The sequence below is a fragment of the Centrocercus urophasianus genome, unplaced genomic scaffold, assembly GCF_019232065.1.
Source record: "Centrocercus urophasianus isolate 14NV4802_14NV808 unplaced genomic scaffold, USGS_Curo_1.0 seq_242, whole genome shotgun sequence".
NCBI lineage: Eukaryota > Metazoa > Chordata > Aves > Galliformes > Phasianidae > Centrocercus > Centrocercus urophasianus.
This window is the reverse complement of record NW_024884803.1, coordinates 17,234-44,537: the sequence shown is the minus strand read 5'-3', so window position 1 is coordinate 44,537 and position 27,304 is coordinate 17,234. Positions and strand designations below refer to the sequence as shown.

Sequence of the window (27,304 nt, the reverse complement as noted above, 5' to 3'; positions counted from 1 at the left end):
GGGGGGGGGACGCGGCGCGAGCAGGTGAGGAGGCGCGCGCGGCTCCGTCATTCGGGCGGCCGGCCGGGGGGGCGAGCGGCGGGCGCGAGCCGGCCGCCGTGAGCACGGCGCGGGGGCGGGCTGCGCGTGGGGTGGCCGTTAGGGCCCGCCGCGGGGTGGGGCTCGGGCGGCGGTGGCGGCCGCCTGGCGGGGAGGGGCGGGCCCGGGCCGCTCAGGCACCATTTTAAGGCTGCCTGGGGAAGTTTGCGGCGAGGGTCGGGGTCGCCGCGAGGGTTGCGGCAGCCGTGGCCGCGAAGATGACCGCGCTCGTCCGCTCCGCGTTGCCTGGCGGCGGGCCCGGCCTTCCCCCGCCCTCCCCGGGGAGTGGGGGAGGAAGCAGGCGAGAGGCCGTGCGCCTCGTAAGCGGCTGTTGCGGCTCTCGGCCCGCAGCGCTCGGCTCCAATCAGAGCCTGCGGCGCTTCAGTCGGGCGCGGCTCTGCCGTTTGACCTCGGCCGTGATCTGCTGCCTCCTCAGCCTGCTCTGGGGGTTTGCTTTGCCCTTTGAAGGCCCCTGTTGTCCACGTTTCACGTTTTTGCTGCTCCAGCGGGTGTTTACCACATGTAATAACGTCATAGGTCGGATTTGTCTGTTACGTTCTGTAACTTATCTCTACAGGTAGGAAGGTAGAGAAACAAGTATGTAAATTCTGCAGTGAAATCAAAGCCCCTAGGAAATATGTTTTTTTTTTTTTAAGTCATCTTTAAAATAATATTCCCTCATACGACTTTCAGGGTGAGCTGGAGTACTGCTAATGTTCAGGGCTCGTGGATCTGGTCAGCAAGTGATTTTTTTTTTCATGTTTGCTTCTCATTTAGAAGCATCAGAGCGTTATGTTTGCGGCTGCATGCAGAGCTGCTTCCCAGCAGGTCTTAAACGGAAGTCATAGCTTTCCCTTCTGATTTGTTGTAGATACAAAAGCAGTAATGTTTGTGGGTGGAAAGCTTCCTGTAAGTTCAGGAGCCCATTAGTTCCTTGCTTTATGTTCTAGCTGTGCTTAGAATGGCTTTTGCAATGAGACATAGGCTTCTTAGTGGAGAAAATTTATTCTCTGTATGTTTTCAGGGTCTCTTGCCATTAAAGCTGCCTTCTTCGAGGTATCACTTGTCCTTAAGATGAACTTTCACTATCTTAGACTGTTGGAGATGTATCCTGTGTATGACTGTTTCCTGCTCTGACTGGTGCTGCCTGACATTTGTTGTAGACAAATTGCAGCAGCGTCTGTTGTGAGACAGGTGGTTGCTGTAGGCTCCTCCTTCCCCTAAGCTCTGCATCTGTGTTAGTTATTTGAAAATGGTTCACTGTCCAGAAGTATGGATTTGGCCTCTAATTGGTGGTGATAATGGTTACAATAATACAATGTTCTTTTTTAAGAGTTCAGTAGTGCTATTATTTTTTTCTTCGTTGTTTACACACTGTGATTGGGGGGGAAAAAAAAAGTGAAGGCTCAGTGCTTTGTGTCTGTGCTTTTTCAGTGGGATGTGCATCTCATGTTTTATCTGAAATCACCTTGCTTTGTCCTTCCCTGCTCCTGCCAGCTTTTACTGAACAGTTCTATTAGAAATTCTGCAGCTGCTAAGTCATTGGTGGGCAGCTGTAATGCTACTGGGAATTACAAGCTGTTTGGGGAAAGCTTTTAATTTTTTATTCATATACTTTTTTGTTTGTTTGTTTTTCAGGACTGAAAAAAAAGCTTTGAAGAGGCAGACCGGACTTAAAGTATGTATTTGTATCAGCAAATGGTGTCTTATCAATTTTCGTTTCTTGTTACTTACGTGAGTGGCCTTTGTCAGAATGTGCCTAATTGATGTCTTCCCATGGAGTTTAAGTCAACTGCAATGTAAAAGTTATCTGTATTGCAGAACCTTCATCCCACGTCTTCCAAACATGAATGATGAAGGAGTGAGAATTCTGTTTTTCCTCATCAGGGGTGAGAAATTTTTCCTTGCAAGAAAAACAGCACAAATAACAGAGGAGAACATTTGTGCGTGGAATTATTTTTTTCCATTGGGCCTGTGACTGGTCCTGGGTTGGAAGAGAAGAGTCTTTAAGGCTAATTTCTAAGTAATGTGAGTCTGCATTTTTAGTTGCTTACTATTGCTGCCTCTAATAGTGACCAGGATCATGTATCTTGTTGGCTGAACTCTGGTATTAGGTCAATTTGCTCTCTTAACTTTTTGATCTTTTTTTTTTTTTTTTTCCTGCCTTCTGTATGCTGTGGAAGGAAAGATTCATATGTGCTCCTTTATTTCTTCAGCTGTAAGATAGCTGAGTTCTTTCACTTTGCTCCACAAGATGATTGCTTGTGTTGTCACTTTCTCTTGTTATGTTTAGGGCAAGAATAGGTGTTGCCAAAACACGTGTGTGGGTTGCTGACTCAGACCTAGTTAAGGAGAGAAAGGCCCTTTGTCTGTTCCTGGTCTTAATCTATGGGATATGGACAGGGGAGTTTTTGGTACGTATATTAGGCAGCTTCTTTATGGAGTAGTCAAAAGAATACTTATAATCTACAGAGAATATACTTTTCAATTCAATATAAGTGCTTGTGAAAGTGTTACTTTTCTCATCTAAAGAAGGACTTAGCATTTTCCGGGTGGAGGAGTGTGCATTCTCAGGTCCTTCTAACTGCTGCTCCAATGCCATTAGCGCTTGTGTTCTCCTGTGGTGTAGCAGGCTTTTAGAAGCTTGGCTAAAGATCAGCCTGCTTGGGCATATAGACAAGAAATCAGACCTCCTAAGAGGTAAATTTACTCCTAAGAACAATGAAAAATTCTTTTTATTGTTAAACCTGACCCACATCTGTTTTCTTGAAAACTTGATAGTGTAAAATCAGCTGTACAGACTGTAGTGATTACTGGGATTTGTAACAAACTATGCTTAGAATTGGAGAAGGGGAGGTGGGGAGGAGGGAAGGAACGGGGAGAGGTGTAAACCAAAAGTAGATCTCCTGCAGTGTATGACAGCCTGGTAAAAAAAAAATACCAGCAAAATAATTCAGGTAGTGTGGCCCTGGTGTCTCAGCAGGGCTCATTTGGATCTTGGGGGCTGGGGTAGCTGTGTTAAACTTGATTTCAGCCTCTGCAAATACCAAGGTGTCAATTTCCATGGTGGTTTTTTGTTTTCTCATATTCATTCAAGGCAAATCCTGAAGTAGGGGATTTTTTTCCTTTCTAACTGCTGTCAAAAAAAAAAAACAAAAAAAAAAACAAAAAAAAAAACCAAAACACTCTTATGTGTAAATAACTTCTTCAGTATTTTGCTTCTCCTTACTTAATGTTGTCATTCTGTATATCACAGCAGAAGCAACTGTGCACAAATAGTTTTGATCAGACAGACATTTTTCTGCTCGAGTGACATGAGAAAAAAGTCTTTCTGATGCTGTAATTCATTTGAACTTTCATCATTTTCAGATCAAACATTCTAACACAGATAAAAAATTCATTACTTGCTGTGATACTGTCAAGGAATTAGAAAATAATATGCTCATTTCTTCCTCTTTGGGTTTTTATTTTTAAAAAAGAATGCAGAGCAGCTCAGGAAACTGTGCCATCTGTTTTTAGAGTTATTCCCATTTGTAATGTTTCTTCCAGTTCATATTTAACAGAATAAAAAAAATGTTTGAAAGGGTGGGATGAAAGCACTTAATGTATTGTTTAAAAAACTGAATCATTTAGATTGGATATTATGGAAGCTGTTCACTTCACTGCATGAGTTCATGTGTGATGACTTTCCTAGCAGAACTAGCAGGAGCGATCTATCTTGAGGTCTTAAACATTGCCCTGTTGTAATTCTTACCTTCTGTGTTGAGGTAAATAAGAAAAAGGGTTCTATTAAATAATTTCTGAACTCTGTATTTCAATTTACAGGTGGATACAGGCACACAGATGGCAGATAACAGGTATGTTGGACCGATTTCTTGATGTCTGGTTACAGATGACTGTGTACTTGGTCTTGTGGGACAGCTTACCTTTCTTTTTTAAACCTATGAAGAATATACTACCAAACTTGGATAAGAATAAATGGAACTATTTTCTGTAATTAGTCTGCATTTCCTTACAGCAAGGTGAATATGTTTGGTGCACTGCAAGCCACGAGTGTCACCTGTTGGCTTCAGAATTGCTGTTACTGGGTTAATATAATTAGTGCTGTCTACACTCAGGTTTTCAAGTTCATGTTGAAACTTTGTAAAAACTTGAAGAAATCGCAGATCCTTCTCTGTTTTTCTGATCTGTGTGACTTCTGCATGCGAAAGACATTTTTATTTTCTAGCTCCCATACTGTTTTTAGAACAAATAGCTGTCTTTAAGCTGGTATGAATACGTGCATGAAGCTGCTCTTTCAGAGCTTGCATTGCACCAGGATAAGCTGGCCTATCCAGCAACTAAAAAATACTCAGATGTGTAGTGTCCTTTCTCCTTTTGTGTCTGAGGTAAGACTAGTTTCAGCAATACCCAGTCTGTATTTTGCAACCTCTAAACTGGCAGAAAACATCAGGAGTGCTTGCCCACTGTTGACTCATTCTGAGCCCTCTGTTTTTGCAGTGCAGGAAGTGTGATGGAAGGCAGGAGCATCTCTTTCTGGAGTTTAGATGAACATTTTTACTATTAATCGGAACAATTTCTTACAGAAAATCCAAAGAGCTTTGAGCACTTGTTTTAAGATTTCTTCTTACCTGTTTCTTTTCTGATATTTTTTTTTCTTTGCCCCTTACACTAAAAAGGTGTCTCATGGTTCTCATTTTAGTAATAACATTTTCCTGTCCAGGGTGACTCAGTTAGGTGTTTAAGGGCCAGTTGTTCATCAAATGAGATGAATTCTGTCAGTCAAGGTAGCTTTTGTTCTTTCAGTGTTGTTTTTGTTTGTTAATTTTTGCCTTTCTTTTGCTTCCTGTTCATCTTGGAAGAATTTATTTCATATCCAGACTTCAAATTTTGAAAAGCCTGAAGCTAAAAACATGTCTTTTCTTGTCCTTCAGTGTTAGTAAAACTTTACATAACACTGCAAATGAAGTGTACTGCTGTTCTTAAGTATGAACGCTACTGCAAAGTGATGCTTACCTCATGCTGTGGTTTTAATTCTAGTAAAGCAGAAGATACTGCTTCAGATTCTGTGGAGGCTGCTAAAAATGCAAGTGACAAAAAAGGTAAGAGATGCATAGTGTTAAGCAGCATTGCAAGGGTGGAGTAAAAGTTTTTGCCTTCTGTTTTGAAGCTCCTTTATCTACATAATTGCTATTGAAAACAAAGCAATGGTTTCCAGGCTGTTTTCTTTCTGTTATTCAGACATATCCTTCCTGTTTGTTACAAAGAAGAGCAAAATAAATGCAACAGTAAAAATGTTTTTGCATGTAGGATTAGGATGCTTTGCTGTTGCATCAAGTAATAGACGCTTGCAATAAAACCTATACAGACTAGTTTTGATTATGCTGCTGTATCAGCATAATCATTCAAGTGAACATTCCTGCTGTTACTGTGGCTCTCTGCTATCGTGTTTGTGGCGAAATGCGTCTTTTTAAGAGTGTCTTGAAGCTTTTATTTTTCATTTGGAAGATCTGTTAGATAATGCTACGGTTCCATTTTCAGTAATGTAGTAAATTTGTAAGCTGATGTGGAGCAGTAGTGTATTTCACTGTGTGATCATTACATTTCACATAAACTAGCAGACATCATGGAATAATGTAATCAAAAAATTTTAGGGGGGGGGGGGGGGGAAACAACAGTGTAAAACTTCACCAAGTTAGTGTTTGCTATGCAATTTGTTAATTGCTGTGTCATGTCTGCTGCGAAGAGCAGTGGGAAAGAATGGAAAGATCAGGAAAGTAAATGTCTTTGTGGTACATTTGCCACGTAAATCCTTCTGGTGAGGATTTACTGAACTGGTTTAGGTCTGATCTCTGGTTTAAAGAAACAAAAACAACAAAACCCCAGGTTATTCTGACCACTCTCTTGATTGTTCTTTGGGAAGTTGTGTAGGTTGTAAAAATACCTTGATAGAAAAATTAGTAATTATCAAGGAAGGCATCATAGTGCAGCATTGCTTTGTGTGTAGTTCACAAAGTTGCCATCAGAGTTTCTCGGGAGTTAGACAAACTGGGGAACACTTCCACAGATTTCTCAGAAGTAAATCTCTTTGTGTTTAGCAATTTTATGTGACTTATGTACTAGAGCTAGCATAGGGGGAGGATAGAGAAACACTGCACCTTCTTATGAGAAATCCGGAGCAGGAAATCTGCTTGCCAGTGGTGTGCTTTTTGCCTCTCTATTTCCAAAGAGAAGGGCACACTTACTATTACTGTCCATTCTTACCTTTCTGAAATCTGATTCTTAAGTAGTTTTGCTTGAGTTATTAGTTCACTATAGCGATGATACTTGAGGAATGGGAAATAGTGTGTATTTTTGCTGCAAGACTCGTAGTATGATGTAAGTGCTGTAAATGTGCTCAGATTTGTTTTAAGAATGGGTTCCTGTCTTCATAGAAAAGCTGGCAGACCAGGTGATGCAGAATCCACAAGTCCTGGCAGCTCTACAGGAACGACTTGACAACACAGCACTTACCCCTTCAAGTTACATTGAAACGTAAGTACAGAGCACAGCAACATTCTTGGAAGACTGAAAACATAATAGAATGTTATTACTCTATAATTAGGGTCAGAAATTTGAACAAATGACTCATTAAGTGAAATTGTTGACTTAAACCATGATTCAGTGGCCTACATATGGAAGGAAGAGCTGAGGTTTACTGTACTTGGACAAACTTCAAAACAAGTTGTTGCCTCATTAAGTAATTTCCGTAGCTTTTTTTTTTGTGGCTTGAAAGAAATATTTTTCTCCCCCTCCCACCTCCCCATTCACTGTTTCTTTCATAATCTGTATTCTGTTAGGGAGTGCTGATTAGAGTTGCTGTCCAGAGTGTAATTTGAAGTTCAGGACTTACAAAGCTACTCATTTGCCTCTAGTTTGAAGCCTTTATTTTGATAGATGGGTAGGATTACACTTTAAAAAAAAAAAAAATATATCTATCTATCTATCTATCTATCTATCTATCTATCTATCTATCTATCTATCTATCTTGTTTTTAGCAGAGACTCGTGCTTTTATTTCCTGACTGGGACTGGAGGGCTTTTTTAATTATAAAATCTATCAATTTTTTATCTTACTTCATATAAGCACCTGAAAGTTTGAAGTACAGTTTGTATTAGTCTGAGTCTGACTCATGAATCCATGAAACTTTCCCTTGCAAGTGCAGTTTGGGTGGAAGAGAATCTTCTCAATATGCTTGAAAAGAGATATTGATGAAATACACATATTTGACACAAAACACTTAAAAATTACATTTAGCTGTGAAATGTTAAATAATGCTGAGGCAACTAACTTGTAAGCTTAAATAATGATTTAATTTTTTTTTTAGTTTACCAAAAGCAGTGAAAAGAAGAATTGATGCCTTGAAACAACTCCAGGTGAAATGTGCCCACATAGAAGCTAAATTTTATGAAGAAGTACATGATTTAGAGAGAAAATATGCAGCACTCTATCAGCCTCTTTTTGATAAGGTAAGAAAACTGTAAATATATCTTTGTTTCCTTGCAGCTGTGTCAGTTCTGTTTGCATATATGTAACTTTGCTTGTATCAGTAGCTCATGAAAGAAAAAAAGCTACATTTTTAGGCTTTTTTTTTTTTTTTAGAGGAGAGAGTTTATTAATGGAGAAGCAGAACCCACAGATGCAGAATCAGAATGGCACAGTGAAAATGAGGAAGAAGAGAAGCTAGCAGTAAGTACAAAATGGGGTAATGGACTACAGATATATCAGATGTATTCAAAATAAATCCCTGTAAACCATTTTCCTTTGAAAAATTAATATTTTGGAGGGGAAAAAAAGCTTCTATCAGTCACATGTGACTGTGATGAACATTATTTCCCATGAAGGCTTCTAAATCCACAGTTTAGCATTTTTTTTCTAGTTTTTAACTTGAGGAAATTGTTGCTTTTGGTTGCACTGTTCGTAACCTGTTAGCAGTGTAATTCTGTTAATGGGTTCCATTCCAGTGCTACATGATAACCCCAGGATAAAGGAAGGCTGGCTGCTTGTTTGCCTGTCCCTTTTATTTTGGGGCACATAATTAACTTTAATGACGAGAAATATAAACTAGACCTACAGGTGCCATGTAGTCATGAAGTGGCATGGACTTAAAAAAAAAAAAATAAATAAGGTGTGCTGGCTAGTTCATTCTTTCTGTCCTCTAGAATAGAAACTATCCAGATTTACAAGAGATGATCTAGTAGGTAGGTTGCCTTCCAGTTTTCTGTCATTGTTTTTGGAGAGGTATACACACCACTATGTGTCTGTTTCTCTTTGTAGGAGAAGCAACCTGTTTATAATGCTGTCTGTCTTCTCCATTCTGTTAGACTTGTTTGGCATCTTTCCCATGTTCTTTTTCCCTTTGATTTCCTTTGAATAGCAAAGCAAATTGCTCTTTTTTTTCTAGCTGGTCTCATGAGATTTAGCGTAATGCAAAACTGAGTGTGCAGAAGCAAAAAGCTTTCTGAGGCACGAATGCATAATTGACTGGCAATATTCTATGGAGTTACAGCTTTGGAAACGTCTAGATGGAAAGCGAGCTGCTGCTTCATCTTAGCTAGCCTGGGAAGCTGCTGTTTAGAAGAACTCGTTTGTTTGCTGCCATCTAGTGGTGCAAAAGGAGAGGTGCTGTATGATTAATTCAGACTGCAAACTTTCGTTTGAGAGCTAGAGAAGTTAACTGAAGTCTTTTTTGTGTGTGACATCAGTTATGTCTATGGGACCAAGATGGCAAAATTCATTTTCATTGTTACTTTCCATTATTAAGCTAAGTATTTTTGCAAAATTGGGAAGGTAGGACAATTTTAAATGGCAGATCCGCTTAGATTTTTAGATGAGGCACTGTGAACGGCACAGGAGTCTACAGGGAAGAGATAATAGAAAAACATGCTGTTCGACCTCTTTGTTAGTGGAAAGATGAACACTTTTAATTTTTTTCCTTCAGTTAGTCAAATTACTGCAACTGTCATTTGGTTATTTAGTCTTTGTACAGAAGAATTCCAGATTACTTGAAAGTAAATCTGAATTTGTTGTGTGTAAGTTTAGCTGTGCAAATGAACCTTGTGTCTCTTAACTTCATTTGCTGAGGGAAAAGGATTTGTTTTTTAAAATGTGGCTTAAATGCAGCTTCAGAGTTAGCAAATTCTTTGTACATCTACCTCTCAATGTATTGAAATCCTGATTTCGTTTCTTAAGTGTTTCTGTATATTTTTTTCCACAGGGAGACCTGAAAAATGTAGTGGTAATAGAAGAAAAAGCAGAAGCAGAAGAGATAAATGTCAAAGGAATTCCAGACTTCTGGTTTACTATCTTTAGGAATGTAGATATGCTAAGTGAATTAGTACAAGTAAGTTTCTCTTCTGAAAAGAGTAACTTCTGTGAATATTCTGATGAATAGCTGCTATTCTTTTTTTTTTTGTTTGCTAGCTAGTGCTTAGAAATTCATAAAGGCCAAGTGCAAGGTGCTGCATGTGAACCAAGGTAATTTCAGGCATTAGTTACAGGCTGGAGAATGAATGGGCATGCTGAAAATTGGATGTGAGCCATCAGTGTGTGCTTGCAGCCCAGAAAGCCTTACAGTATCCTGGGCCTCATCAGGTAGTATAGCTAGTAGGGCAAGGGAGATAATTCTTCCCCTCATCTGTGCACTTTTGAGACCCTAACTGCAGCATTGTGCTCAGCTCTGAGGTCTGCAGCACAGAAGAGACATGAACTGATTGGAGTGGGTCAGAGCTCTGATAGAGCCCGTGATCAAAGGCTGTTAGACCTGGATAAGAGAAGGCCTCCAGGAAGACCTTTTTGCAGCTTTTCAGTACTTAAAGGGGTCTTTACAAAGATGAAGAAGCTTTTTTCAAGAGCGTGTAGTGTTAGGACAAGGAGGTAAGGGCTTTAAACTGAAAGAGGGTAGACTTAGATTAGATGTTAGGAAGAAGTTGTTCACTGTGAGAGCGATGAGGCACTGGAACAGTTTGCCCAAAGAACTGTGGATGTCTCATCCCTGGAAGTGTTCAAGGTTGGATTGGATGGGGCTTTGGGCAGGCTGATCTAGTGGAAGGTGTCCCTGCCTGCTGCAGAGGAATTGGACTAGATTATCTTTAAAGGTCCCTTTCAACCTAGACTACTAGGTTGTGTGATTTGTTCTGTGATTCTCTGAATGTGTGAGATGCTAAATCTTGGGGGTCTTCATAATCTCTAATACTATTCCTGAAGATCCTTGGAAGGCTGGTGATGGACAAAGTGAACAGCAGACTGAAGCTGCCAAGCAGGATGTGGTTTTTCTTAGAAATGGTCTTGTAATGACTTCTGAAGATATGAAAATGGAAGTTCAGAGCTTACAGATGAAATGCTGTTGTAGTTAACTTAGTCCACCAAAGGATTGTTGTTTTCTTTTTCTCCTCAAGGGTACTGCTGTAGGTGTACCTGTGAATTTGCTCAGTTCATGTTAAGTATGTCCTGTGGTCCTCAAATATTAATGTAATTGCTTGTATTACTGTTAAGGATTAATTCCCTGAAGCCTAAACTTCTGTGAATCTCATCAGCAATAAATGTCCTGAATGTATCAGTTTCAGAAATGGTCATGAAGCCTAGCATGGTAGCTGGACACAAGGCCTTTTTGTTTGAGAGTCTTACATATCAGAATTGAAAAAAGAATTAAAAAGTCTTGATCCAAATCTGAACTTTAGCTGTGATATTTAGATAATTACAAGATTTGATTCATTCTTAAGAACAAATTGACAAGCAAACTAGATGTAAGTTTTGGTCTTCTAAATATTGTCTGCTCAATAATAAATTGCTTTTGTCTTTTTAGGAATATGATGAACCAATCTTGAAACACCTACAGGATATCAAAGTAAAGTTTTCTGAACCTGGACAGCCTATGGTGAGTTTCCCACAGATGCTTCAAATGAAGACTATAGTAATGATGCAAGCAGCATTCTGAACTTTTCATTCCATCCTCTTTGGCTAGAATATGTAAGGTGTTTGTTATTTTTTCTGGGCTAGTATTTTCATGCTTTGGCTTTTAAAATTTATTCAGCTTTCATAACAACTTGCTTTTTTACCATGGGCCAGATGTCTTTGTTATTGTAGTTTCTACATTCTGATTGTAGCTGGAATCTGGCTAATTTCTGTGTAAATGTTCTGTCTCAAGTTCCAAGTAAACTGTTATTTATATGGAGGTTACATGGTTTCTTCTGCTGTGGAAGTGGATGGAGGTGAAAATGTGGTTGCTACTTGCTGTATTGGACTTGCTGCCTTGTCTCGCACTGTTCGTAACCTTTTGACAGCATGTTCCTGTGAATAGGTTCCATTCCAGTGCTACAACAAATCCAGTAATGGAAGGCTGACAAATTCCATGTCCCTTCTTTATTTGGAGACACTCCTAACCACTAGATTGAAAACTTTTCCAGTCATTTGAATGTCTTTTCTGAAATCTTAATTAAAAGTTGTGGTGACTGTGGTAACTTTGTACAGCAAAAATGTCAGATTACAGGTGTGTGACACCAATTCTGTTGTGGATTATGCTTTGCAACTGAAAGAAATAGGCAGTAGGAATTATTCAGTTTACCTGGTGCTTTCAAAGTGCTGCTTGTTACAGCCTGTGTATAAACTTTTGTCTGCAGAAAGCTTAAGTGATTTTTATTTGCTTTTATTTACACTTGTAAATATACATACATTTCTACATAAGTAAAATTGGTAAGATACATACTTTATAAATATCATCTATTTGGTCATCAGGACCCAATGCTAGCATACTCAGACCTGGGAGATGAGTATAGGTGTGACTTAAATCTCCCTTTATTTTAAGCTACTGACTTGTGTATTTGAGCTTTATGAGGATATGTTCTTCTAATCCAGGAGAGCTGTAAAAATTCACATTAGCTAATACGATATCGAGAGCAAAGATATTCAGATAGGGCTACTGGAGGGGTTATTTCAGCTCTTCAAATGGTACTTGAAACTGGAAGCTTCTTACTATTGTCTCATAATTGGCAGATATGAAAAGAGATGCTGAGATTTAGTCTTGGCAAAGAAGTTTGTCTTGCCAGGACGCTGTGTGCTCAGTAATGCCACTGGTTACCTATTTATGACCTCAGTGACGCTTTGTGGGATTATCTGGCTCTGAGTGTTCGTCACTGGTGTTGGATGAGCTACATTTGTGACTCTTCCCTTGAGCACATGCCCCAGAGAGGGATTTGCCTTACTTAAAGAACACTTCTAAATCATACCTGGGTGTTTTGACTTGCTTTAAAGTGGAAGTAAAGCTGAAATAGGCTGTGAGAAGCCAACGCGCTTGGTTCCCAGTGCCCTCCTTTCCTTCATCTGTAAGCACTTGAGTTGAGGAGGCTGCTGCTAGCAGACTTATCGCTTCTTGACCTCTGTCCTTCCAGCTTTCAAGCTTTCAATCATGTGAGGAAATTCGTGTGGTTGTAGAAAGCAGATGGTGAGGCAGAACTAAAGGGGCCTTTGGAATGTGGGTGAGGAGATGAGCCTAACATGGAGCCTTTTATTCTCCACGTAAGATGCTGAATTTCTGCAATCAGTTTTCAGGTGCTGCATGACTGGTGCAAGCAGAAGCAACTGCTGCAGTCTGCAAACAGTTAAAGTGTGCATAACCTTAGGCTTCGGTTTATTAAGTCAGGGTTCTTCTGCAGGATTTCCTGTTTTTAAATGAACAAATACTCTGGTTCGTGGTGGAGTGCACTGTTTAAATTCAGACTCACGTGCATGCATACCTATTGTTGATGAAAAGTAAAAATTTGTTTCAGTCTTGTAAGATCATATCACTGACTGCTCAGAGCAGGTGGAAGAGCAGAGCCTGATGATGTTATTCTGAAGCCAGAGCTACCTCAGAAAAATAGCTGCATCATCCTTAGTCAGGAGATGAATAATGGATGTCTATGCTTCTGCTGTAGCTGTTTGTTTAATTATTGTTAATTCTGCTGATTTCAAAGATAAAAATCAGTAGTAACAAAACTATAATGGAACTTTCTTCTAGTCTTTCTCATTAGAGTTCCACTTTGGGCCCAACGACTACTTTTCTAATACAGTCCTGACAAAAACCTACAAGATGAAGTCAGAGCCAGACAAGACGGATCCCTTTTCATTTGAAGGACCTGAAATAGTTGATTGTGATGGGTAAGGAAATCTTGAAATTCAACGACTAGTCAGTTTTTCAGGTTTTTTTTTTTTTTTCCCCTGAACTGTGATAATAATTAATGAAAATAAAATAAAGATTTTGCTGACTTAAAAACTAGGAGTGATGTAAGGAAGGTGATGTTAGCCTCAACATGCACAAGTATGTGTCTCTGTGTTTAGTGTGTGTGTTTTTATTCTTGTGTCTTTCAAGTTACATAGATTATTAAGGAGGTAAGAAGCCTTTTGGTTCCAGATGACTGGATGAATTCATTTTAGTTTTATTACGTACTCCTGGACTTTTGCTCATCAGCAGTTTTAATTCCAGCAGTACTTTTGAATCTGGCAGGAGGTGGTCATACATATGATCTGTTCTCTCAGCCTGGGACGTGTTGGCCATGTATTTTGGTCTTGATAGTCTTGGCTGTGCACTTCCAAACAAAGTCAGGATGCAGCCTCCTTGGCTTCCTGATGCTTTTTATTTTTGCAGGGACATGTTTTTGTGACATTTCATTCAGGTTACTTATCAAACACGTGACTTTGACCTGTAGGCTGAGATGTCTAGGGGCACCTAAGGAATACTATGACACTGTGCTTTGCTTAGTTGGTTTTTTTTTTTTTTTTTTTTTTTACCCCTCCCATTTAAAGAGATCTGACTGTCACTCATTCTTTGCTATGTATAGTTTTGAGTAAAACTATATGTGCATGGAGAGTGACTGTTAGTTGGGATAAGTATCAGTTTGTACAGCAGTGGAAAGGAGCTAAAAGTTTGTTCTTTCTAGCTAGCTGCATCTGACTGCCGAGTCAATCTGAGCACTGTTCTTTGGAGAGTTAAAATGTGCCTCTTGTTGGCCACAGTTCATGGTGCACTTATTTTTAGAGCAACTGGTCACTTCTTGACCTGCAATAAAGGTACACAACTTACTGTTTCCTGCTGGCCAGGATGTTGGAAGAAACATTCTTAACTGTTGAGGTGTTCTGGATTACCTGAATCACATCCTCAGTTATAAAATCCAAGTAATTAGGCCAAAGAGGTCTTAAAGCCTGGGTGGTTTGGAGGACAGTGATTATTCTGAGAAAACAAGGTATTCAGCTTTTTCATTAAGGGAAATACTTTTTATATACTTATCCAGTATGTGCATTGTCTCTAGCACTGTGAAGCATCCTAAATATCTCAGTCAAGTAGATTGAGTCACCTGTGTGTGTAGCTTTGACTAGGAAATTAGAATCCATTGTTGCTTTGATGCTTGTTGTTTCAGTGCTTAGTTCCTTACCCACTGATGTCTTGTATTAAAGTGCTGTTCCCCATGTGTTGACTTTAGGTGCACTATTGACTGGAAGAAGGGAAAGAATGTTACAGTTAAAACAATCAAGAAGAAACAGAAGCACAAGGGTCGAGGCACAGTTCGGACGATTACTAAACAAGTACCTAACGATTCTTTTTTTAACTTCTTCAGCCCAATAAAGGGTAAGCCTGGAAATTAAGAATTTAGGATTCTTACGATATGCTGTGCATTTTGTAGATAAACACAGCTTAAGTCTGCAAACTGTTTGGTTTGTTCTGCTGCGCTGTATGCTTCTTACTGGGGGAAGATAGCAGGTCATTTTGGGTTGTTCTGTATAATTTGATAACTAGGTGTGCTGTATAAATGGGATTTCTTGTGTGCAGAGTCTCTTGTCGAATCTCCTAAAGGAGTTGACTTCCTTTACCACAGGATGGCTCCCTGCATCAATTTGAGGCTTTCAGCTTGTGAAGAGCTCTCTTCTAATTCTGGTTGCAGTTCCAGCATAAAGGTTTCACTGAAACCTTTGTGTTAAGCATCAGAATGTTCTGCAGGTTCTACTGTGATTAATTACAGTGATCCACAATGCTCCACATTGTACCTTCCTAATATTCCTGTTTGATTTTAATGCTACATGTATACTTAAGTATTAAAAGCAATTTGGATATATTCTAGGAACGTGCTCTCTTTCAGGCATCTCCCACTGTATTCTTTTTCAAATTTAGATGGAAGAAGCAGATTACAAGCAGAATAGAACTGAACAAAATCAATATTATGACCTGTGATTCAGCTGTGGGCTTTTACAAAATACTTGCTCCTTCTAAATCCCATTGCAAATCCCTGTTTTTGCAGCAATGAAACAAGTGTTAAGTATTCCCAAAGTTGGTTTATTTAGTACAGAAATATCCTTTAACTTAATTTCTTTTTCTTACATGAACAGTTATGTAGGTGCTGTTTTGAGAAAGGGATAGTGATTAGTTAACCTCATGATGATTTTATATTGGATTTTTAATTATGTAAAGGATATACTGTGTAGCCATGTAAGAAATATCAAAGCTGTGGTATCTGTTGGCTGTTAATACTACATTTTCAACTTGAGAACAGACAGAACCAAATTATACATTTTGCAGTAAGTTCACAGTACCTGTGGCACTTGAATGAAGAATGGAAACCTGTGGGATTTTCTGTTAGTTATAAACAAAATGATAACAAACAAAACAATAGGAGTCCTGTTCCTTAATTCTGTGCAGCCTACTTGTAACTGTGTTTTGATCATGTCTGTCCTGGTTGCAGCATCAAGCCTTTTCTCACAGTACTTTGCCAACTCCTCATGACGCGTCAGCCTACTGGGGAGGATCTGAGTTTGGGGGGGAAGAAGATTTATGGTGCTTTAGAAAAGTAAAGCTGCTGTAATCTCAACACTTGTAATCTCAACACTTGCAGAAATGAGCAGTGTTGCTATTTGAGGGGGAAAATACGATCTGTGTGCATTTGTAGAAAGGTTATTTCCCATGCAGAGATCTTTGATGTTGATGGTAGCTTTGGTGCTTCTATTATGGCATACAAGGTGCAGTTTGTGGGGTTGATTTTCAAAATGGATCTGAATTGTCTTAAAGGTATAATAGTTAGCTTTTGAAGTCATCTTTAATCACACCAGTATTTCCTGGTGTGAGAAAGTGTATTTGTACTGTATTTTGTCATCTGGAATATTGAAGAGGGCTAGACTATGCATAAGTGCTTGTATTTACAGCCTTTTTTTTTTTTCCTTTGCAGTATCTGGTGATGGGGAGTCATTGGTAAGTTCACACTTCTGAAATGGTAGCATTGCTTTGCCATATCTTTGCTACGCATCTTGATATCAACTATTCAGATTCTTTAATTGAGTTTTGTTATTTTGCTTTTGCTGACGTTGAACTTCACCTTGATGAAATGAAAGATACTGTTGCTTTATTGGAGTAATTCTGTGTTATTTTGCTGTTGCATGTCTTGCAGATAGAGTATGTCTGTGACTGTCACTGTTGGGAAAAGTCATTTACTTTTTCTAATCACTCAGCTGGTAACCAGCTCTTTACAATTCTGAGGCAGTCTGAACAAAGTGTTAGGACCAGCAAAGTCAATGTGAGCTTTTATTTAATGGAATGTTGTTTTAGCAGTAACCTCTATACAGACAAAGAACACTAAGTGGCAGTTCTGAGAATCTGGATTTAGACTCAGTATTTTTTTTTCTGTTGCAGTTAAATACTGGTGACTGGAAGGTTGATGTTGAAAGTGATGTTTCTCAAACCTGTAATGTTTTTCTTCTTAAAAAAAAGTGCTTGAACAAAAATATTTCACACTGGTTTGCTTTGCAGGATGAAGATTCAGAGTTCACTTTAGCTGCAGACTTTGAAATTGGGCACTTCTTCCGTGAAAGGATAGTCCCACGTGCTGTGCTTTATTTCACAGGGGAAGCTATAGAGGATGATGATAATGTATGTATGCCATCAGCATTTTGTTTATTAGTCACTGTGTACATAGAAATAGTCTCTCACTTCTGTGATTTGTCTGGTATGTAGTATTATGAGAGAATAACAGCAAATCTGAGGAAGTTGCTGTTGCTTGGGAGTAGGAAAGAAGCATTCCGTTTATTGTAAGCTCTCAATTCTTGTTTCTGGAAGAAGCTCAGCTTCAGATATTGCATTTCAATATAGTAGACCTGTTACTGCAGAAGTTTTTTATGCAAATATTAGCAGATCTCATTAGATCTTTTTGGTTTTGTTTTTCAGTTTGAAGAAGGTGAAGAAGGTGAAGAGGAGGTGAGATGCATACTACATCTTCTATAGATAACTAATAGTTTACTGTATTCCGGTTTCTGAAGCTGTGTAGGATATTCTTTCCAAAGAGTTCAGCACAAGGAGTTCAGCATTCCTGTACTGTAAGGTCTATGTATGCTTCTTGTCTTCCAAAAAAAAAAATCATCCAGATTTTTTTGGTATTTTGAGAGCTATTTTAACACCAGTCAGAAATAACTAAACTGAAGCATTTTTTTTGAGTGCTGCATGATAAAAGACATCTCAGCATCATCTTAAAATATCTATTATTTAAGCAGTAGTAGAACTTGTTTTACAGCTGTTAGTTGTCATAAGCCTTGAGACTTGTCATTGCTTAACACAAGGTTAAAAAGGAAGAGGAAACAACTACTTGGGTTAATGGTTTAATTTAGAGTAAGAGTTCTGTTCTGTTAAGGGCTGTGGTCCATTTACTGCGATGTTAAATGAATACAAGCATCCCTTGAAAGGCTTTGCACAAAACCAGTGAATACACTGATATATTTGACAGGTAGTAATGTTTTTATTTTACTATTTGTGTGGGGTTTTTTGCTGATTGGTTAAAGGAGCATACCTGAACGTCGTGAAGATCACCAGAGTAGGATTAATCAACAGTGATAACACTGGTGATCTAATGCAAGCTGACAGCCTTCAGCATGCAGTTGCTTTTCTCCTGTTGTTGTAAGTTACAATCCCAATTCTGGGATGTTGAAGGTTAACTGTGTTGGTTGTATTGTTTTTGTTTTTTTTTTTTAAGCTGGATCTTGTTACAATTATCCATGTTTTCAATCTGTCCCAAGTGCCATGTTAATGTTGGGGTAGTGATACTTGGATATAGGCGTGTGTGCAGCAGCACACAAATACTGCAAAATCCTGCACAGGAATGCTGAACTTAACTGCAGTGTATGAGCTCTCTGGGAGGAGGTCAAGAGAAAGAATAAACTTAGACACAAATGCTGCTTATCAGAACTGCAGAATTCCAAATAATGCATCAAATGAGATGTCAGATATTGCTAGGAGTCTGCAGCAGCTTAGGAGAAAATTTACCATAAGTCTCACTGGATCTTATGAATCTGTTTTAAATCTTTTTACAAGATGTTGCTTAAAGATTTCTGAGGATGCTGAATTCTTTTAACCTACCCCAACTAGTTTTAATGTTGACAACTGAAACATCTGGCATACAATGGTAAATTCACTTGCTATTTTGTGTTTTTTTTTTTTCCTCCATTGCAAAAAGTTGCACTTTTAACCTGTTTTAATTTCTGTTAGTTTATCTCTATTTTGTCATAGGAGTTGGAGGGGGAAGAGGAGGGAGAAGAAGAGGAAGATGCAGAGAGTGATCCTAAGGTAAACAGTTCAGTGTGTTTAAGCATCATACAGGCCGTAATTAAAAACCATAATTAAGCTTGCAGCAGTTTGCGAAAATATTAATAAATCAAGCAAAAACTCCTGGCTAGCTCCTGACTGTATTGTTTTCATCTTCCACAGTACTCAAATTCCTTTTAAGTGAAAAATGTAATGTTTGGATAAATATAAATTAAGAATGATGATGATTTTTTCTGGTCTCCCAAACCTGCAACAAAAGAAAGATAACTTCTTAACTTTGTCCCTTTAGTTCTTAGTGCTACCTCTGTGTAACAAATATCTCTCTTCCTCTAGGAAGGTCTTATTGCAAATATTTTTCTGTGGCTGAACTTCAACTTAGAGTTGGTCTGACAAGTCTCAGCTAGCTCATTTACTTATATTCTTTGTTCAGAATTGTTCTTTTTGGTTCTAATGGCTGCAGGTTAGACGGCACGTGTCTGTCTGCACTCAGAAATCAAAAAGTTAGTTCCCAACTTTTAACTTGATGAGAGCTGGTTTAAAATTCAGCCAGAGGGGTAGTGCTCCTTCTGATAGGTATTTTTCAATCCTTCAGTCATATTAAAGCTGAAACTTAGCTTTAGTAAAGCTGGGACAGTGATAGACTTCAATGCATTTAGTTCTTAAAACATCAGCTTTTAATCTTTTTTGTTTTTTTAAAGGCACAGATGAAAAAGTGCTTGATCTTTGGATGAAAGTCTTAAAGCAGCCTAACACAGCACTCTTGTGACTTACATACATCATATTGCTAGTAAATGCTTATTGTCACCATATCAAGAATTGAACTTATTTTTCATGGACAAGAAGTCTGTATTGTGGGAAGACTGTAGGATGACAGGAATGTTCTTGCTCTGTTCTGAAGGATCAAAATGCAGTAGTGTACCTATAGCGAGAGAATTTAGACAACTGAGGAACAAAATGTGAGTTCTGAGTCAATATATATTCATGCTAAAAAAAGACACAATGGAGGAAGTGTAAAATCTGGCATTCTATAGCAAGGACTTTTGAAATACCTTGGAAGGTTGTAGTTGTTACCTCCTGTATTATTTTGTACATTTCACTTTTCACTCATGCTGACAGTTCCTTTCAATTTTTTCCCATTCAGGTGTAATTTAAGTCTGTTTATCATTCATACATTTCTAGGTAAGGTGGAATTCCATTCATACCTAACTTCCAAGAGTCCCATTGTAGCCATGCAATGTAGTTTGTTTGCTAGTTTTTGTTTTGTTATTTCCTTGTATGGGTTAAAGAAAGGGGGGATTGGAAACTAGCTTTTGTTAGTAACTTGGAATAATAGAAATAAATGCTTACAGAGATGAATGCCTTTAAATCATAAGTAGATTTTTCAGAATGATCTCCTTGCCTTCCTGGCACAACTTGTGTTTTGCCTTTGTATCAGACAAACTGTGTATACTAGACTGAAGATAAAAGATACTGAGACTTGTCAGACTTCATTTTTCCCTGTTTCTGATTTCATGTTGCATCTCTTTACTGTTTCTAGTGTACTTGCAAATTCTTACATATCTCCTCTGCTCTCCTTGAGAACTCTTGTAAGTCACTGACTGACTTGATATGTCCTTTCCAGCATCCATATTTTTACTGTTTGACAAATTCAGTCAGTCATTCTGAAGAGACCTTTTCTTCAGTGCTTGTGATTCCAAACAGGTTTTGTTCTCTTGCTCATTTGTCTCTTTTATTTAAAAGAAGTTTCTTCAGTTCTGTCTTGTCATCTTTCACGTATCTTCTCATGCCTCATATGCAACACTACCTGCAGCAGGTTCAATGCTTCTTTCCTAGTACGTTAGGCTTGTATGTTTCTTTTTAATTGCGAAATGAGAAACGATATTCTTTCCATCTCCACTCAAGTATTGCCCTTCTTTGCCGTTGTTCAGTTCAGCTGTTATTTTTATTTACACTCTGTGCTTTTCAAGCCAGCCACACCACCTCAGCGTACTTGCACTGTCTGTTCACCTGCTGTAGCAGAGTATCAGAGCCTCGTTTGTCATGTCAGCTTATATGGCGCCCTGCTGCCATCTTGCACAGCTATTTTCCCTGACTACAGTTAAAAATTGTTAGCTGCTGGCTTTAGTTTTCCAAGTAAAAATAGAATTCTGGGTTTGCCTTTTAAGGATGGTGCCCCAATCCTGTTTTCCATTGCTGCTTATGTTCACTGTGTTAACTGGGCCTGTCTCTCTCCATCCCTTGCCCTTCTTTGCCTCTCAGTCCATCCATCCCTGCAACTTTTATCTAGAGTAGCTTTCATTTTCACATACACCAAAGTAATGGTTCTTCAGTCTATTTTTGTTTTGTATCCAGTTTTTCCTCATCAGTCGTTCCCATGTAACCTCCTTTATTGTTGTGCTTCATTTGCTAGATAAATGTCAACACTCTTCTCTTTGCTTTGTCAACTCTTTGTCCTTCCTCCCTCACAATCCTGTCAGATTTGAGTACATTTGAGGTGTTCAGTTAGGACCAGGTCAGTATCATCTGTTACACAAAGGACTTACTCTCTGCTATGTTTAAGTTGTGGCTTTGGAAGACTGAGTAGTCATATAAGTGGAAGTAGCTTCAAAAGATATTTTGACTAGTATATTATCTTGATAAGCTGCATTATTCTGTGTGCTTGCATGCCCTGTTCCTTTAACTGCCTTTATTTAACATTACTGACTCTGTGCTTGAATAGAGAAGTAGTTAACTGGGTAATTTAGAGCACTGGTATGATCTAAAAATCTGCTGCTGGGTAGAGACCACTCATACACTGGTGCATTTTAGTCTGTCTTCTCAGAACAGCAGCAGAGGGACTTGTTCTGAAAACGAATGTGTTGCTTACCTTTGTAGCATTTTCTCTGAGGAGAAAACCTCTGTGGAGGTTAGCTATGAATTTACCTACTGTGCATGCATTTGATGTCCTGGCTTTCTTTTCAAGGACATAAAGAAAAGGAGTAAAGAGTAAAGGAGTAAAAATTAGCTCAAGGACTCCAAACTGGAGTTTATTTCATGCTAAAACAGTTGAAACTTTGAAAGGCGTTTTTTCTGCTGAGCTAGAAGATCATCAGCTTTAGTGCCTACTGTCTGTGTTGATTCCACTGTTGTTGGCAGCAAGATATGTTTGGGAGTCAGAGGAGATATTGACAAGCTGCCTGGCTGCTTTAGCAGTTGAAAGCTTCCATTACATTCAGAGGGACCTCGACAGGCTGGAGGGCTGGGCTCGGGTGAACCTAATGAGGTTCAACACGGCAAAGTGCAAGGTTTTGCATTTGGGCCGGAAGAACCCCAGGCACCCGTACAGGCTGGGAGGAGTGGTCCTTGAGAGCAGCTCGGCAGAGAAGGACCTGGGGGTCCTGATGGACGAGAGACTGAACATGAGCCAGCAGTGTGCTCTGGCAGCTCGAAAGGCAAATGGGATCCTGGGCTCCATCAGGAGAGGGGTGGTCAGCAGGGACAGGGAGGTGATCGTCCCTCTCTACTCGGCTCTTGTGAGGCCCCATCTGGAGTACTGTGTCCAGGTGTGGAGCCCTCAGTACAAGAAAGACATTGAGATTTTGGAAAGGGTCCAGAGGAGGGCGACTAAGATGATCAGGGGGCTGGAGCACCTCCCCTATGAGGACAGGCTGACGGAGTTGGGCTTGTTCAGCCTGGAGAAGAGAAGGCTGCGGGGTGACCTCATTGCAGCCTATCAATACCTGAAGGGAACCTACACCCAGGAGGGGAGTAAACTCTTCAAAAGGGCTGACAACAGCAGGACTAGGGGAAATGGATCCAAGTTGAGGGAGGGAAGATTTAGGTTGGATGTTAGGGGGAAGTTCTTTACAAGGAGAGTGGTTAGGCCCTGGAACGGGCTGCCCAGGGAGGTTGTGGATGCCCCGTCCTTGGATGTGTTTAAGGCCAGGTTGGACGGGGTCCTGGGCAACCTGATCTGAATGTGTGTGTTTGGTGGCCCTGCTAGGCAGGGGGGTTGGAACTACATGATCCTTGAGGTCCCTTCCAACCCGGGTGATTCTGTGATTACACCAGAATATGTAAAAGTAAGGAGAGTGAAAGCCTGATTGTTCTTTGATTCAGCTAGAATATGCCCTGCCTAATATGTTGAAGATGAATAGAAATATGGGTTGTTTTTGTTTCAAGTAATGATATCACGTGAAATAAAGATGCAGCTTGAAAGCTACATATATTAATTCACTGAGGTAAATGACATGGCTGCTTTGCTATGGAAGCAATTGTGTAGAGAAGTCTGCTACTTCAGACCTGCTTTTCTTTGCTATTTCAGCCCTCAGATCCCCCAAAAAATAACTGGTGAAACTTTCTCATGAAATTCGGTGCTTGTCTTCTCTCCATAAGCAGTTAGTGCAGTTTAGCTGATATGATGGCTGATGTCTGAAGAAGTGGTCTGTACCTGGGCATGTTTCTTGTGTTGATCTCCAGATAATCAAATTCCTGAAGAATCAGAAGAAAAATGCTTAGGTGCCCATTCAAGCAAAAGAGCAGTGTTATAAATAAAAGGGACAAAAGTTTTACATTGATTTGTTAGCAGAGGAGGAATAAAAACTAGTACATTTGAAAGTAGGTGGGAGTCTCACTTCAGTAGCTTATATATCTCCATTGGAACAGTTTCTCAAACTGCAATGAAAGGCTCAGTAGTTGAAACTGCTGCTTACACACCATAAATAAAATGAAATATTTGAAATACGTTAAAATTAAAAAAAAAAACAAAAAAAAAAAACAAAAAAAAACAAAAAAACAAACACCAGTCATTTGAACTGAAGTCATTGCACAAGACTTGGATAGGTAATATCTTCATGACAGTAAGAATTCTTACGTGTCTGCGTAGCAGTGGTAATGAACTTCAGCACATTTAATGCTGTATTTATTTTAAAATCATTCCTTCTCATCTTTGCCAGTTCTGATCTTGTTGTAGTCTTCATTGCCTGGCTTGAATTGACCAGTACTTTTAAGATACCTTGGGAAGTTAATTTAAAGACAACACAAATGGAAATCTTGCTACAGTGAGGGAAATAGAGCAGGGTTCATATAAGACTGGTAAATGGACTTTGGTAGTGCCTGGCTGTCCAAATGTTAGCAGCAACCTGGGCGTCATGGGAAGAGCAAGCTCAAACTCATGGCTTTGCCTGTGAGAGTATGGATGCATTATTTCAGTCACAAGAGCCTGGGCCTGGATCTTCAGAGCTCCATTACAGGCCAAAAAGGAAAGTGTTGGCTTTTGTGTGCCTGGTGGGACAGCTGTGACTTGAAGAAGGTGTAGTCATTACCTTTGCTTGTGCACCTTACTGCTTCACCCTGAGCTGACTGAGTGTGAGGCATCATGGAGCTCGTGTACTGGCTTGCTCAGCATGAGTCGTGTGGTGCTACTGAAACGGTAGAAGAATGATAATGCTGGAACGTAGATCTCAGATGCTATCTTGCTGCTTATGCCCTGCTTAAACACTTGATAAGCATTGCTAAGATAGTTTATAACGTTCCTAGCTTACAGCTGACAGCATATCTGTCAACATTTTTTCTTGAAACTCTTTTAACAACTGGCATGTGTATGAGAGCCCTTTTAAACTGTACTTTTTTTTTCTGTTTGTAATAATCAACACTGAAAGGTCCTTAAGAAGGAACTTTTGAAGTCCGTGTAATTCAGAATCTAATAACATATCTAAATGCTTACAAAAATAAAGATGAGAATGAAGAAATTTATTAGCAATTATAAGAGTTTTGGTTGACTGTTAAAATTTGGCCAGAATGGCTGCAATGGTCAACCTAATAACAATATATAATGTTGTGTAAACATGTCTCTCTTCTTAAGAGGGATTTCATGCAGTGTTTAGTCCTGGCTCAGTGAGAATGAGTTTGTGTTACTTGGGAACCCAGGAAGATGAGAGAGTGCAAAGCTGAAGTTAGCCAGATGTGCTGGGGGGGAGGGAACCACAAGAAAGGAGTCTGGAACATCTCTGGTGTACCTGTGTAAAAGACAAAAATTGGCTGTATTTCATGGAAATGTTACTGCTGTAATTCAGTCAGTGAAGGGGAAAAGTAGTTAGGTTTAGCACAGCAAATGGGCAAATGTCCTGAGAAGGAATTTTAGTACACTGCTGCTTCTTCAACTAGGCAGAAATCTTAAGTTCTTTTAGCTCTTGGTCACTTGATGCATAATTAACCCTTGCATGCCTACTTCTTCTGCAATGTATAAACTCCTCCAGGATAGTTAACAAGAAACATCTTGTTTTGAAGTCTGTGGTATTCAAGGTGTCATGTTTTATAGCTGGGTTTTTTTTATACTAGAATTCAGAAACTTTTGGTGACTGTTGTTTTGTTTATAGTAAACCATAAGAACAGTCAAGGGAGAAGCAGGCAGCACTGGAAAAAGTCTTCTGCTTTGTAAGAGCACTGATTTACTACAACAACAAAAAAAGCAAGATGTACAGTGTAAAATGTGAAGTTCTTAGCTGTTTGAGTACTTGTTCTCTTTCCCAAGTACACACTTCCTTTTGCCAGAGGGGAAATTGATTTACTCTCTAATGAAGGTGTTTCTACTTTTGCATACTCAATTAACATATGGACTTCTTGCCTGGTGTTTGACTTGTTGAATAGTTACGTGCTGGTGGTGCAGAACCCAGAAGAAACCAGCACATTAATTACAGTTTTATCACCTGAACAAAAAAGGGCAAGGCTATCAAGTAAAAACTCAGTCATGCTGCAAAATAAGCAGCTCGACTTCACTGCTTGCCTGCCTCCTCCAAGTCGGTGAGGGAGATGGCAGTTTATTGCCGAGCAGTTTAATGTGAACTGAAAGTCATACTGAGCCTCTGGTTGGGGAGGAATAGGAAATGATTTGCTTTCTGGTTTGTTTGAACCTTGGCCTGCTGGATGGAGTTAAGCGAATGCAAATGTAGATTAAAAAATAGTAGGAAGTATTAAGCAGTTATGGGGGGGAGGGGAAAAAGAAAGTGACTGCTGTTGAGACCTTTATGATCTAACCTGAGTTTACATATAACTTTTCTTGTATGTTAATGATCTGTAGTTAGTTTAAAGCCATCTACTCCAGTTATTTTATTCATTGAAGTGCTTTATTGCATGCTGTTTTGTTTTCTAACTTTTCTTCTTTTTCCATTTAAACAGAAAGATTCCAGCCAACCTGCTGAATGCAAACAACAGTAATAAGGAAATACCACTTCAAAGTGATATTTGAACAACATGTAACAAATATTTGGATACCTGGCCTGCAGTTCAGGATACTTCATCGCTGCAGCACAATCTTATTAACAATGCTTAAAATTAATTTGTTTTAAAATGCATGATTTTCACTAACTTTTCTTTATTGCTTAACATGTACAGTGGCAATTTCAATGCATTTGGGAAATAAGAGGTTTAAATAAAGCACACTCTACAGCCGTTGGTACACTGTAGCTTAGTATGTCAGTAGGCCTTTAGGGCCTTTTACCCTATGCATAGGGGAATAGTCCAGACTACCAAGTGAAGATTCTCCATTTTCTTGTTAACCTTGAAAATTGTGGAGTAGCAATGTGCTGAGAAGCTAAAGTGAATGGATTACATGTATGGTAGCTGAAACAGAGCAATATGAACTTTTTGCTAGTTCCCTCTCCCCCTTTTTTTTTTTTTTTTTTTTAATGTTTCTTGCAACCTACAAATCAAACTAGTGCTTGAGCAGCTTTAAATGTCATATTTATTATCTCAGTAAAACCAATTGAATTGAAGTAATTTTACTTCATGGAAGGGGTGTCATATTTGAGACTTAGTTGTTCATCTTACTATTTATTTATTCATGTTTGTAAGTACTTTGACAGAATTAGTGCTTTTTAATAGTTTTTAATATACTTGAAAATATTCTTCCTGTTTTGCATAAAATATGGGTACTTGTAAAACAGTTTTTTTAAATTGGTTTCAATGTAGTAGCCTAAACAGAAGAAATGAACTTACATCAGAATGACAACTCTTCTGGATGGAGATGAAAACATAAAGGCCAAACTGTTGCTGTTGATGGAAGTGGGTTGCAGCCAAAGAACCAGACAAGTTCCAGTAGTCTTATCGCTTAGTGTCCAGCATGGAAAGACCTTACACTCCGAACACAGAAGCTTAATGAAATTCAATTCAATAAATCTGAAGTTTTGGTGTCTTACTTGCAACACTGAAATTATTTCATTCCACAATTTGTTTTATTTAAAGCTCTGAAGTCTTCAGAACTACTTCCTGTTGTTGTGCGGCACTTCAGGTACATGTTTCTAGTTTCAGCATCCATTGCCAACCTCTGGCAGCAATTGAATAGCAGCTGTATCAACACTGTGACCAGGCATGTAGAGTGCTCCAGCCTTACCTTACACATTTGTAACTTAATACGGTGTTTTCAATTTGTACAGAATAGATAGAATATTCTATTAAAGTTGTGAAACATTAATTTTGGTGCCCGTCTGGTCCGTAATGCTTCTAAGGCTCATTGAACTTCCCTTTTTATTTTTTTTCTGTAGTTAGTTTTGAAGTCTGTAATAAGGGCATGCCACCTCTTTGGTCTAACACAGTTCTTGAATGAGTGAGCATGCAGAAAAAAGCTACAGGAAAGTAGCCTACCTAAAAACTGCATTATAGAGT

The 27,304-nt window shown here is 39.1% G+C and overlaps 1 protein-coding gene and 2 non-coding genes across 8 annotated transcripts; all 3 read left to right on the top strand.

Annotated features, from left to right (window-relative positions):
• Positions 1-6: 6 nt before the first annotated feature.
• NAP1L4 (nucleosome assembly protein 1 like 4) lies at positions 7-27,113 on the top strand. 6 transcript variants are annotated; one of them, XM_042825507.1, is made up of 17 exons: positions 7-24; positions 1,717-1,756; positions 3,904-3,935; positions 5,119-5,180; positions 6,513-6,612; positions 7,445-7,586; positions 7,720-7,806; positions 9,335-9,460; positions 10,922-10,993; positions 13,112-13,251; positions 14,571-14,716; positions 16,305-16,327; positions 16,883-17,002; positions 17,297-17,326; positions 18,629-18,685; positions 19,806-19,843; positions 25,820-27,113. In XM_042825507.1, the coding sequence occupies exons 3-16, from the start codon at positions 3,922-3,924 to the stop codon at positions 19,809-19,811; spliced, it is 1,125 nt and encodes a 374-aa protein (XP_042681441.1). In that variant the 5' UTR covers positions 7-24; positions 1,717-1,756; positions 3,904-3,921; the 3' UTR covers positions 19,812-19,843; positions 25,820-27,113. The 6 variants fall into 6 exon arrangements, 4 of the variants coding, with proteins under 4 accessions (XP_042681441.1, XP_042681438.1, XP_042681439.1 ...); XM_042825504.1 differs by lacking the exon at positions 19,806-19,843; XM_042825505.1 differs by lacking the exons at positions 7-24; positions 19,806-19,843 and adding an exon at positions 426-655.
• On the top strand, positions 8,027-8,155 carry LOC122163930. Its single transcript, XR_006170082.1, has one exon. It is a non-coding gene; the product is annotated as a small nucleolar RNA SNORA54 (small nucleolar RNA).
• On the top strand, positions 11,374-11,494 carry LOC122163929. The gene has a single exon (XR_006170081.1). It is a non-coding gene; the product is annotated as a small nucleolar RNA SNORA54 (small nucleolar RNA).
• Positions 27,114-27,304: the final 191 nt, after the last annotated feature.